Source organism: Pungitius pungitius, chromosome 1 (assembly GCF_949316345.1).
Source record: "Pungitius pungitius chromosome 1, fPunPun2.1, whole genome shotgun sequence".
NCBI classification, from domain to species: domain Eukaryota; kingdom Metazoa; phylum Chordata; class Actinopteri; order Perciformes; family Gasterosteidae; genus Pungitius; species Pungitius pungitius.
The window spans coordinates 33,058,322-33,071,630 of record NC_084900.1 but is presented as its reverse complement, the minus strand read 5'-3'; the positions used below and the strand labels follow the sequence as shown (position 1 = coordinate 33,071,630).

At 40.6% G+C, this 13,309-nt stretch overlaps 1 protein-coding gene and 1 long non-coding RNA gene across 5 annotated transcripts; both read left to right on the top strand.

Moving 5' to 3' along the window:
• Nucleotides 1-2,559: 2,559 nt before the first annotated feature.
• Nucleotides 2,560-4,181, top strand: LOC134132693 (uncharacterized). The gene is made up of 3 exons (XR_009956873.1): nt 2,560-2,616; nt 3,058-3,230; nt 3,936-4,181. It is a non-coding gene; the product is annotated as an uncharacterized LOC134132693 (long non-coding RNA).
• Nucleotides 4,182-4,966: 785 nt separating this feature from the next.
• tmem269 (transmembrane protein 269) lies at nt 4,967-12,868 on the top strand. Of its 4 annotated transcripts, XM_037456833.2 has the most exons (8): nt 4,968-5,229; nt 6,163-6,204; nt 7,199-7,248; nt 8,630-8,777; nt 8,942-9,039; nt 10,157-10,300; nt 10,392-10,592; nt 10,832-12,868. In XM_037456833.2, exons 4-8 carry the CDS (start codon nt 8,737-8,739, stop codon nt 10,939-10,941), a joined length of 594 nt encoding a protein of 197 aa, XP_037312730.1. In that variant the 5' UTR covers nt 4,968-5,229; nt 6,163-6,204; nt 7,199-7,248; nt 8,630-8,736; the 3' UTR covers nt 10,942-12,868. The 4 variants fall into 4 exon arrangements, with proteins under 4 accessions (XP_037312727.1, XP_037312730.1, XP_037312728.1 ...); XM_037456830.2 differs by lacking the exon at nt 7,199-7,248 and having other exon boundaries at nt 4,967-5,229; XM_037456831.2 differs by having other exon boundaries at nt 7,199-8,777.
• The last annotated feature ends 441 nt before the right edge of the window (nt 12,869-13,309 follow it).

The following is a 13,309-nucleotide window of genomic DNA, read 5'->3' as shown; positions in this document are numbered from 1 at the left end:
AAGTAGGTTATTGATTCTGTAAGAGCACAATGTGGTAACAGTGATGAACTGTTTGAATACTTAGAGGTACTAGATGTATGGATGAGTTGCGAGGATCAATTCGGTCGGGGGACTTTAGCCACGGGAGGACGGGACAGAGGTGGAGGTGGCTCACTTTTTCCACACATGTGGAAAATCACACATTGGAAAAAGTTGGGTATGAAAGAGAACTTTACTCCAGTTATTTTATATCCCAATTTTTATTTGACACCAGAGCTCACAGATCAGATTTGGGAAGACTTATTTCTAAAATGAATAATTTGCCCGCCAACCAAAAAATAAATAATTTCTCTCTCCAGGCAAAACAATTTGCTGTTCTTTTAAGTTGCAGCACTTGTAATTCATTTACAAGTGACCATACCTGACCATTTATTGAATAACAGTGACAGTAACTGGGTTTGGGGTATTTTACAAAGGGTATTGCAATCTAATACTTTTGTATTTTGTTCTCTTAAACAACCAAAGATGTAGAAAACACAACACAAACACGACTGCCTCACTTCTTCATTGCCTGTAAAAACCATGGCAACTCAGACCAAATGAACCCGTTTTTTGACCATGTGTATCATTTGGATGGGATGGTTGTATTTCGGCAGCTACAGTGCATCAGAGGGCCTTTTATGCCTCAACTCAGAACAACAGAAAGGGACACAGTGCTACGATTACAAGGTCCTGTTCACCTGCACAGGACAGTTCTGCTCAGGTAAGATTTTTCATCTGTATGGTTACAGATTGCAGGCAACTGAATTCCCCTTTGCTCAGTCCCTTAACTCCTAGAGTGGATTAACCTGGGCCACTGCTCACAGAACCGGGCTGACACGATTGAACTCATGCGGTTGTCGGCTCACGTTACCGTAGTTTTACTTTTGTGAAAACGACGGCGGTCCTCAGGTTGCAAAGAAATGCAAGAGGCCCTCTGTCCGCTACTGATGGGTTTGCCCGTTCTGAGCTACTGAAGATATATACGTTGGCGGTCAAACTGGTGGACCGCCAAATATAAGTGATTTCACTGATGGAAGAACGTAGTCATAAATGCTTTCTGATAGTGGATTCACCAAAATGAACCACACTGGCCCTTTAAATTCAAGGAAAAACAAAGGGTTAAGCTCTAAAATGTGATTCCTAATTTTTGTAGAATGTAGGACGCGCTGGTTTGATGATGATGACCCAGGAGGAAACGGGGACTTCGAGGTCCTTAGTGACCTCCGAAGCAAATACCCGAGAGAAATCAGCCCTCAGCCAATAGCCATCGAGGTCCAGACCATCTACGGGGAACCCGCCTCCCACACCGATACCTTTATAAAGCGAGATAAGCACCATAAACTAAAACTATTGAATCACCTAAGGACACTCACCAACCTTCTTCTCCTTGTTGCAGTTATGATGCCACCATCGGGTTCGCCTGTGTAAACGCAGAGCAGGCGAGTAAGAGTTGTGAGGATTACAAAGTCAGGTTTACATGTCCGAATGAGTTCTGTGAAGGTCATTTTCTTCTGTTGCTTTAGACTGAACGTCCGAAAGTAGCTGGTTTCATAATTGCCAAGCTAATTAATATCATAACCATTTTCACAACAACATTAACAAAGACTTATCAGCACCATGTTACAGACAAACCTAACCCTATTTCATCACGTGACCCGCCCAGTGCAAGCTGGGATGGACTCCTGTAGTCAAGACTTGCTGTACTCAAGTTGTAATGTGTCATTTCCAGTGTCAGTCTGAGTCTTTTTTATCTGTTTTTATATTCTTAATACAGCTACGATGCTGCTTTCGGATTTGCATGCATCAACGAAAAAAACAGAGCGCTAAACAATGTCAGGACTATCAGGTGTTACTGACCTGTCCCTCGGTTTTCTGTCACGGTAAGTATTAATGTCATTTTATCCTCTAAAGCTGCTCTTTGTCTCCCCCTCATCCCCCTCTTCTCCCCTTGAGTCCAGAGTTTTCCTATGATTTTCATAAGCTGACCTTCCACCTGCTCCTCTGCTTTCCATTTTCCTGCATACTATAAAGCACCATTCATTTTGAATCACAGATAAGTAGCTGTGTGCTAGATAATTGATCATCATTTAAATTTGCCTTCTTTTTAACTGATGCAGCTTTTCTAGCCTTTACAGCACTCGTTCATCGGTCCCGGAGGAACAGCGACCCATTACATGCGTTGTTAATCACATCACCTGATGCTACCTAGCAATCAAATACGTGTAGCTCGGTAAACACCGCGGCCCAAGAGACATACTCAGAGGGGAGAGACGGAGTCTGTAAGGGCTTGAAATGGTGTAACTTTGCTGCCATGTGTCACGTGACGTCACCATGACAATGCTGTAAAATGTGGTTTACAATTGAGGTGTTTTTATTTGACATGTTTTTATTCACGGATTTGAACATCTTTCAGGCTCTTTTCTGAAACCCTACCCTTTAACTGCATAGACCTGTATATCTTCATTCTTCATATCAGCAGTTAACTCCTAATAGTTGTGAGATCAGTATCAGGTAAGTGACACTGATGATGTTAACTGAAAGCAGAATAAAACTGAAACAAGGATAAAGTCCCTCCAACTTCTGGCCCAACAAAAGGTAACAGGAATAGAATATTAACTGAATTCAATGCTACAGGATAATTCAGTTAATTACATTTTGTTAAATTACGTTCTTAAGTTTCCGTCAGGTCATTTTTTTATTTTTAAATTCAGTCCTATAAATCAAAATGAGAGCATAGCATGTATTTATTATTATTCATAATAACACATGTCCATAAAACCTTTGACAATACTGTTGTGATATTCAACTTTTAACTAACTTCATTTTATCCGACAGTCAGTTGTTGATTACATGGAGATGTTAACACAACTGTTAAGCTACTTCCATAACCATGGCAACAGTTCACCCAGCATGCTCGACATAATTGGGATGTTCAGGACCTTTGCATGGGGGAATTCTCCTTTAACCGCACTACGTTAAACACTAAGCTCCTGCTTTGACTCTTGCACTCTGTCCATTTTTCTCACTGGTCTGCAGGTTGCAGGACACGCTGGTTCAACGTGGACAATCCCACAAAGCGAGGGGACTGTGAGACCCTCCTCCAGCTGCAGATATTGTATCCCAGTCAGGTCTGCTCCAGGCCCGTGGCCGTTGAAGCCGTGACAGTGTCCGGTGTCCCTGCACACAGGACTGGGGGACGTCTTTCAGATGTGAGTAGTCAATACCTAAGTGTTGATGGATAAACAAAAACCTGCAAGACCTGGAGTCGGCAGCGCCATGTAAAAAATCCTATTGTGTAACTAAAAACTACAACGTGAAGATCATCAGCCGAAAGCCACTCGGCAGAGATTAATTATACCAAACGGCACTGAAAAAGCAAATCATTGCTACATTGTGTCTCAATGTATTTATAAGTTGTTTTTTTCCAGGAGGTCACTCCGTTTTTTTAGAAGGAATATTGAGTGTCTTGCCTAAGACAAAAACTGTGATACAAGGTAACTATCAAAGAAACAAATGCTGTGTTTTGTTTGCCTCATGATTCATCTTTGACTGGTTCTGTATATCATGGTGCATTACAATATGTCTTGTGATTTGTGTTTCACAAGTATCACTGTGGTTTGTATGAGGAAGTTGGTTGTTCTACTTATAAAAAACACGGATGAAACACTAGTACCTTTTCTATACAAAGCCATATTACACAGTTTAGGTAGACTACATTGGTCTGGCGCCGTTCTTGTACTTTTAAGGTTTGGGGATCTTGGGAGCTTTAGAGATACCTGACAGATTCTGTAACTATGGAACAGAGCCGATATTTGTGATAAGCTAAGCACAGTCCTCCTTCCTCGTAAAGAGTAAACTGAGATTCATGTGTACATTTGCCTTATTTAATAGTTTTCTCACTGAATGTTTTGCAGATTTGATGCTACTCTCGGCTTTGCGTGTGTGAATGCCGAGCAGCCTCGTGGAAAACTCTGTCAGGACTACAAGGTCCGCCTTACATGCCCGCTGACTTTCTGCTCAGTGTGACCTATGAGTGCATTTTTGGGAATTTACTGTTGGTGCATGGTGTGTAATGTCTCATAAGGCATTATGATATGTCGTCAACCTATAGAATAGAAGTCTTCCAGGCTTGCGCCTCACGAGACGAGAGGTTTTGTCAAAACAGCATCAATTAAAAAAAAGAAATGTAGGTAAGGTACAGTCTCTTCTTGCATTCCTCTGATTGCATTAGGACCATACATTGATTGACAAGTCATGAGTAAAATAATGACATAATTAGGCATCTGATGGATGACACATGTGTAGACCTAGTAGCATTAGTGGCATGAGGGTCACTCTCACAAGGGGATAGGCTATTAACATTTATCTATAATAATTAGCGACTCAGTTAACAGTTAATGAGTTAACTTTCATGTGAAGTGCCATTGCAATGCTTGATTCCCAGAACTACATTTACTTCTCATATGACGCAGTAAGACCAATAACAGCAGGAGAAGAACGGTTACGCCTCCACGGTGCTTACAGCATATTGTTGGTGCGATTTTTTAGGTGTTCATAAATATGCAAAAGAAAATGCAACATTAAGAAGATTGTATTTGATTAACATCATTTATTTATTTACGTGGCTTTATCGTCTTATTATCCACATGTTAACTTAAATAGCGTCATAGCAATAGCAGAAGCCTATTCTAGAGAAATATAATTTAGCTGTACGTTTTGCAGCTTTTTTTTATTGCATCAAAAATCAAAGATATGATCTCTGAAAAAAAGTCCCTATACACTTCCTCTTACCGCTGAGGTACTTTGTATATTTTCGATGAAATGATAAAACAACTTCTAAAAAACTGTGCACGCACCGGACGGCTCATTTTTCACCTCAAGTAACCCGGAAGCTGCCTCTACATAATAAAAGAGACTAGAAGAAGAAACTAGAATAAATAGTGGCGTCATTTCCGGTGGAAAATTCCAGCCTTGGTCTTTAAAAGGACGCGCTGAAATAGCGGTTGTGAGGTTGAAACGTAAACTGCCAATGGTACTCTAGCTCGCGCAGCAACTGAATATACCAAAGAGATTTAAAGGACACAGAGATCATCCACGTGAAAAAAAAAGCAAGAAAACGAAAACCCGCGCGCTCCTAACTACGTGCGCACTTAGACTTTTCCGTCATTGGATTTGTCTGTACTTTGTCATCTTTGGAGGTCCCGTCAGGTAAGATGAAACAACGCACACATGTGTATAACGCCTGTATCCCCGTCGTCAATGTTTTTATTCTTTAGGAAAACGCAGGCCTGCTTCGCGCCACTCGTTCCGTTTGTCTGTGACGCAGTTGCGATGTGGCGTTTCACATCTCTATAGATACCCGCCTCCACGACACTCGTTTATTCAGGGGAAATGGACTGCATGGAGTCATTTAACGGGAAAGATGAGCACAGGGGCTAGAAATATATGACACAATATAGAGATGTTAAACCACGACGGTAAAGAACAAACATCTCGGCAATTAACCAAAACAGGAGCCCCGTATAACAATCTAACCAACACACCTACTTTATTACAACACCGCGAACAAACCCCACAAACTCAACAAACTTATTTTTATCTGAGGAGTTTCAAGGGTTTATAAAAAAAAAGAATCCTGTGAGGGTGTGTCGTGACAGACAAAGGGATTTGAGCGGAGGCGCGAGGTGTTCACCTGTTGCTCCGACGTCAGACCCCTCCACCGTTTGTTCCAGAATGGCGCGTGCGTTCGCGCGCGTGCGTGCGTGCGTGCTCCCGAAGACGTGCCATCACATTTGAGATGCGTAAAACAACCCCACGCGCGGCGCATATCCTGGCCAACGGTCAATTTGACGTGTTGCCATCATGCTTTCAACAAATTAGTAGTAGTGACAGACGAGAGAGGGCCGGCCAGGTTACCGTGGCCCTCATTCTAAGCTTGTCGGAGTTGTGGAGCCATTCATTGACAAAATAAACCTCAAGTAAGTTGTGACGCAACTGATAAAACTGGTTCAACGCGTACACATACGGGTTTCATAACTAGTAACGTACAATGGGCTTGTTGTGACATGACGTTGCTAAAAACAGTGTATGTTTCAACGTTAATATAAGTAAGCACATTTTTAAAAAAAATTTCCTTTACAGCTGTGAACCAGACAATCATGATCCTGCTGTCTCCCTCCTCTGGTAGGTACTTGTTTCTGAATTTCACCTAAATATTTGGATTATTATTTGAATGGGGGCCAGAAATCCAACCTACATGGAGGTCTACCCGGATTAAATTAGGCAGGAAAACAACCACACGTTTTCTGAGTGAGGTTTAAAGATGATTGGTTTGAATAAAAACGAATTAAACAGCAACAACATAGAATACATTTAGCTTAAAGTGGATTTTAGAAAGGTTTGAGATGCAATTATTTTACATTACGTGCAGGTAGTTTGAAGATTGTGTTTTATTGTTTATTTCCACTGATTCTATGGATACGCTGTAAATTTGTTTTACAGAATCACAAACCATACCCAATAGAATGGTAATACATGTTGAATGACTGGTGTTTAGTATTCAGAATGAATTGCAATGGCATTGCCTTTTTGCCTTAATGGCATAGACCATTAGGACAAAACAGAGTTAACTCTCTCTCTCGCTTATACTGTCCAATTGGGTCGAGCCAGAATATTCCTGTTCTGAATTGATTTCCTTGTTTTTCTTTGTATTTTAGTTGTTACCATAGCACAGCAGAGAATTACATAACAACGGCCTCCCAATCATGCTTTGCAGTCACTACACAGCAATCCAGAAAGAAAAGAGACCGGGTTCAAACTGTCAGTGTCTCTGGCTTTACCTGCTTTTTTTAAATTTGTGACCACAACACTGTCTGAAAGCGGTTAGGGCAAAACATGGCAGTGAGATCTGCAACCTCACGGACTTTACACGTGGAGCTGCACGCGGGGCCTCCCTAATTGTTTGAACTGTGACTAAAGTTAATGAAGCTGACTATTCCATTAGCAAACTGCATTAACTAATGTGTTTGTTTACCCATGAACAGTTCTCAGATAACAATCCAAATGCCAGGTTGTGAATTGTTTTAAAATCCCAAATGAGAAGTAGAAAGCATGCTGTCAAGTAAAAGTGTAAGTTATTGTTGGCTTTTGCTGTGTCTCATACGCTGTTTTCTTTCAGATGAAGAGTGTCTTGAACTCGCCTGGCTTTGGAATCACAGGAAGTTCAGGGTGAAAACACTTGAAGGGTTGCTACTGCAACATTTAAAAAAATCTTAAAGTTTTGCAGGTCAATTTATCTGTGCACTCTGTCTTGGACTGTACTATGACGAGAGAAAGCAATAAACTCCCAAAAGAGGAGGCGGACAGGAAACACTGGTTTCTTTGTTTGGCTTCATTAAAGAAACATCAGGGCTTTAGAGGCCAGGAAGACGTTTCTGGCTTTTTGGTTAGTGTCAGAAGGCATTCCCTCTTGCTGACTAAACTGGATCGTTCATACGTTTAATGTTATCTTCAAATCAACTACATTTTCAATCAATAATTATTAGTTTTACCAACTGCACTTTAAAACAAGCTTCAATAAATTAAATCAAATTCAATTGACCTTCTACCCCCATGCCGTTAGGTACTGTAATTGATACTGTGTGTTTATGTAAACAATGAGAGGTTGTAGATGTAGACCATGATCCCGATTAAAGCCTCAGCTACATTGGTATTAATAGACTTGAATAGTGAGCTATTTAATCCTGCTGCCATGTCCTTGTCTAAGGTCACCACACATCTCACGTCTGGTATGTGTCTATTGAGTAGGTCAAACTCAATCTCACTATTGCCAATGGTGTATGTGATAGTCCCGTAAATGTTTATACCTTGTTTTCCCACACCAGTATTTGTGTGTATTTGACCCCTAATCTGATTACAATTGAGTCTTAACACGCCACACGCATCCCGTTCAGACATGTATCCTTTTGATGTGTTTTCTTTTCAAATATTATCTGTTGATATTGGAACTGAAACTTTGCTGCATGCTGCTTTTAAGTTAAAATGTTATATAATATATATAATAATAATAATTTGAATTGCTTAGATATAACTGATAATTGAATGGGTAGATGATGAGAGACTGTAATTTTGCATGCTATAGGCTGCGAATGAACGAATGTACAGTAACAAATGCATTTTAGTGATCTGAAAGTGGATGAATGTATCATACGGTTGATCTTCGTCCAATATACATACGTCTTGGTAAGTGATGCTTCTTTTACATTAGACAGGGTAATCATCTTTTTAAAGTCACACGTTAAAAAAACAAACAGACAAATGCTACAATATTTTGCCATATATTTTCCCACCCAATAGTGTACAAAGTACTGTGTAAATTAGCATCAAGAATATTTTCTGAATTTCTACACATTTTTTTCTTTCACTACAACTGGAATCTTGTCTCAAACTGGCATATAATGATTAAGCTGTCCACAATTTAGACACCTTCATCAAAAGGTCAGCTGCTATGGTCACCCGGTGATAGTGAGGATTTTGCCTTTAGCTGTAGCAAGGCAGGGGTTATTGACATAACACAGACAACTACTAACTGCTGTTGTTGTGGTCTAAGGTCTCTTCCAGTGTACCAACAAGCTCTTTCTGAGTGATGAAGCCACAGGACTCCAGATCAAGGAGTTTGCACGTAAAAATGCAGCCAATGCTCTGTCACTTGCTAACATGGTCATGGGCATTAGCTCCATACTCAGCAGTCTAAATGGGTGAGTTCACATTATTGGATTTTACTAACTTAAACATTAGACAAGCTTAGCTGCAGGATGACCAAACTATATTTAATGAAATGTTTTGTATGTTTGAATTTTAGCTCCATATCATCATAATAAATTTGACTCTGAAACCTCAAGAATTTTTGTTTCTTGTTCAGGCACCATCACGCTGCATGTTGGCTGGTTCTGATTGGCTACCTTCTGGATTTGGCAGATGGAGCAGTTGCCAGGCAACTCGATGCCTGCTCTGCACTGGGTAAGTGGAGTGTTGTTGTCTGGAGCTTCTACCAAAGATAAAACCTTGACTCGGGTGCTGGCAGGGCTCGCTGCACAGTCTTTTGTCTGGACTCAAAGTCATAAACAACACTGAGTAGCAGAAGGAAAGACTGAACACTCTGGATAGTCTTACCAAGTATCAAATAGAAGGATCATACATATTTAATCGAAGGTCATTTGAGCTTTATCAAATGGCATCTTTTGAGCTATTCCTATATGTTTTAATTACTCCACAAGTAAAATCATTTTCTCTTTTTTTTAATTCAGTGTGAGTGGCATGCCATTCCTGTTGCCCCCACCACCAAAGTAACAGGCACCCAATGCAAATGATTATTCACCGAACATAAGATGTGGCTTGATTTAAAAATACCCCAGCATTAAATAGCCAATATTAAACAAAGAGGCACAAATAGCTGTTGTAAAAAGCTTCCAGTGGGAAAGTTCAAATTTGCTCCGGAGCCCAAAATAGCTCCCAGGTGCATCACAATGCATCGTAGGCTGCACATTTCTGGGGGCTTTGTGTCCTGTCAGGGTTTTTCTGCATGACTTTGCAGGTGTATGTTGTTGTGACCCCCACCACGTATTTTGTCGAATGAACAATCACTTTCTGATTAAGCAGCCTAATTCCACAGGATCACCCTCCAATTGTCTATTTCATCCCGTTGCTTTTGCTTCTGTGCATATCTGGAATTGCTAAAATTGTTGACCCCGGACTGTGGAATTCCACCTCTATCATTTGGGCCGGAGCCTGAATCACCTCATCTGCTGAAAAACATGCTCTGTGCTCCAAGGGCATAAAGCGACGAGGCAGTGGAGAATGTTGTTTACAGAATGGTTGCCCGTAGGGCAGCTGTAAAATTTCCACTTGGAAATTTTTTCGCCTACCCCATCCCACTGTGGGTGACATAGTCCGATGGCCATGCCAGACTTTGATAGAATTAAAACTCATGATTTACTTATCAATCACTGCCGGATTTAAGGCAGCTTAATAATAGATCGTTTGCCGCTCACCAGTCGCTCCTTCGGGAGCCAATTATTCAGAATGCGTTTCAGTCCAAAACAATTCAGATGACCTTGTGATATTTTATCGTGTTCAGGTGCCAAGCTGGATGATTTCGCCGACTTCACGACCTTCGGGATCGCCACCTCATTGCTCTTAAGGACATCCGACCTGCTGGACAACATCCTGTGCGTGTGTTACGTCTTGTCTGTTTTCACCCGCCTGTGCTTCTTTACAAGCGGTAAGTCCCGATATGGTTCGCTATCGTACACCTTGTGCCGGTTATTTAAAGGAGCTACTGGAGATGTTTGGGTCGTCGTTTGGTTTCCTAGGCATCCCGTTCATGTATCGCGGGCTGCCCTGCATCTACTCCGCCGCCATCCTGGCCAGTGCGTCTCTGCTGTCAGGGGAGAACCTGCCCATGCTGCGGGTCATCGCCGTGTTCATGATCCTCTTCATGATCAGCCAGACCTTCTACCCCCACGACAGAGTGCTGGAGTCCCAGGCCTGGAAGAAGGCAGTCTATGCTGGAGGTAAAGCTATTCAACACAAAACACACAATGATTCACATCTCTCTCCGACAAGAGCTAAGCGCAATGGCTTGAAAAGATTCAACAAGTTTAGATATCAGCTACAACATTGCATGCGGTAGCGGCATCTTGCCATGTGGATATTTTTGGTAATCTGGGCTTTTTATTTTCTCCTTTTTCTGACAATACATTCTGTGTTTTTAACCTTAACATCTGACTACACTTTTTTTTGTTATTTTCAGGAGTTGTGATGCTGTTCTGCTCATCCTTCCCCCCTGCATGCGTGTACTATCTGCTGTGGTCCGTCTCCTACATTTTGTTCCCAACATCCCTCTGGAGCAGTAAAGTGTAAAATGGGTGCTGGCTTTGTCCAAAACTCCCATGTAGGTTTGCTTCTATGGCCCATCTGGGTGAACTGAGGCTCCCAGACTGCTGCTGCTCCCTACAGCCATGGAGGACCCAAGCTGAAACATGCTCATGTTCCACAGGCGAACACTCGCTCTATTTGACCTTTATTTTGACGTGACACCTCTAAAACAGATCCAAGAGAGTTAGAGTGAGGGATGAGAAGTGCATTTTAATGTTACTAACGTAATGACCCGCCTTCATGCTGTTTTGTGTCTGGTGGTCAGACACCTTGCTCCACACTTTCACCCGGTTTATCTCCTGTGTAATCTCCCGACTTCAGTAGTTCAATCTCTCATCAATGTTGTGATCACGCAGCAGCAGCACACACATCATTTTCTCACGGGATGGTATTAAAAAAAATTAATGATTTCAAACAAGTAATCCATAATTTTTAATAGATTTTGGCTTCTAACTTTAGAAAAAGTTGAACCGTGTAATCACACTGGAGCATAACTCTTAAGATGATGCGCATGCAGCATAGCATATTGAGTGCTACGGTATGTAGGTAAAGCCTGTAATCATATACAAGATTTCTCAGTAAAGTTTTGCCAGATTCAAATTCCATGTCCTTTCTGCTTTATAACACAGTAACCGGCCTTCGTACAGAACTATGACTAATTTCATGTTAACTGTTATCAGGTTTAAAGGTAACTTCACTTTCACGGCATTCAGGTCAGAGTGCGCGTTTCCTCGTAATCCGCTTTTCCACTTCGTAGGGGTAAAAAAAAAAAAAAAATCCAGTGACTAACGTTAAGAAACCTTCGAATGAAATGGTGCAGTCATTCCTAATATTAGATTTGCTGTGAGAATGTTTTTAAGATGCTTCCATAGTTCTTCTGTGTCATTTTACTTGGTCCTTGTATGTGTTTGCCTCTGTTTTAGGAGGCGTTGCATTGCGGCAATGTGTAATTGTGCCTCCTTGCGTGTGTGACAAAGGCTGAAATGATACAGTATACCCATATTTCATTTTGAACTCCACACTATCTGAAGACAAGTCATCTTTCATCTTCTGAGATGTAGAAATAAAAGGTATGACATCACCCTCAACAATAGTTCAGTGAATTTAATGATGCTTTAATAATTTCAACCTATATATACACAATATCACAACCCGGACGACATAAACTTTTGCATTCAATTTGTTTTAAAAATGTTCATAAAGGAGACATAAAATGGAAACCCAGTTATCTGAATGTTTATCTCACAGTTTTCTGAGGCAAAGACGAAGGCAGAATCTCCATCATGAAAATTAAACACAAACGGCCATGTATTCTGGTACTGATATTGATCTAAACCCACTGTGGTTCTTGACCTGGTTACAATAACCAATGTTGTGAAAATAAACATCTGAAGTGTAAAGTGCATATTAGGGCTGGGGCTATAAATGACGGAAGTTTTCTATCCCGACAGGTCATTTAATATCCCCAAAGCGATACAGTATATGTCACAATAAAGCATGTTAGCTCAAAAGATATTCTGTATGAACTAACCACATGGTAATGCCATGGGTCAATGAAATACTTGACAAATGAAGAGTACTGTGTATTTTCCCATTTAATTAAGAACTTGAGTGTAAAATCTTCTGAGAATTTTTGTTACTATGTGCTTGTTATCCTTAAGATGTTTAGACAACATAGTTGACAGCTGTCGATATACCTTTTAATGATGATTTAATTGATGATTTAAAAGACAATAAATTATCCTATTGAATTCTTGCCCGGGCCTATACTCAGACTGACCACAGATCTGCTTTCCTGTGTGGTTGTTTTGGTTTTCAAACTGTGAAGCCACAGTAATGTACGCATGCCAGGAGCATTACAATTACAAAAATGACTCTTTGCCCAATAAATAAAATTTTTAAAAAATCTTAATGATTGAGTGCTTTTACTTTCATTGTCCATTCATTTCTGTTAGTTAGGAGTTAATAAGGAGATTACTTGTTTTCAAAGTAATGAGTTGTAGGGTAATTTTTTTCAGAAATGTAACATAATATTCATAAATACTTATTTTTCCTTAGTGCATAATTAACTAAAAATGATTATTGTGTTTTTTTTTAGCTTGGACCAAGATAGGAAGGGGGGTGGGCTCTACAGTAGCCCGTAAGAGACTAAATTAAAATACTGGTCATAGCTGCCTTGTAATTTGCAACCGCTACAGATGAAGTTCCTGCACACTGGACCTTTACATTTTGCCACTTTTGGCACACTGATTGTCAACCTACTTCTGCTTAAAATATGCTAAACAAATAGGATATTGTTTAAATTCTCTGAATTCTCAGCATGAGACACAAGGTACGATAACATCAGCAGGTG

What these genes read in the sequence shown, in the direction of transcription:
- tmem269 (XM_037456830.2), top strand. Translation starts at nt 6,180, where the DNA reads ATGATCCTGCTGTCTCCCTCCTCTG. An exon ending in ATACTCAGCAGTCTAAATGG is followed by an intron (nt 8,778 to 8,941) that starts GTGAGTTCACAT and finishes TTTCTTGTTCAG; the next exon opens with GCACCATCACGCTGCATGTT. An exon ending in CGATGCCTGCTCTGCACTGG is followed by an intron (nt 9,040 to 10,156) that starts GTAAGTGGAGTG and finishes TATCGTGTTCAG; the next exon opens with GTGCCAAGCTGGATGATTTC.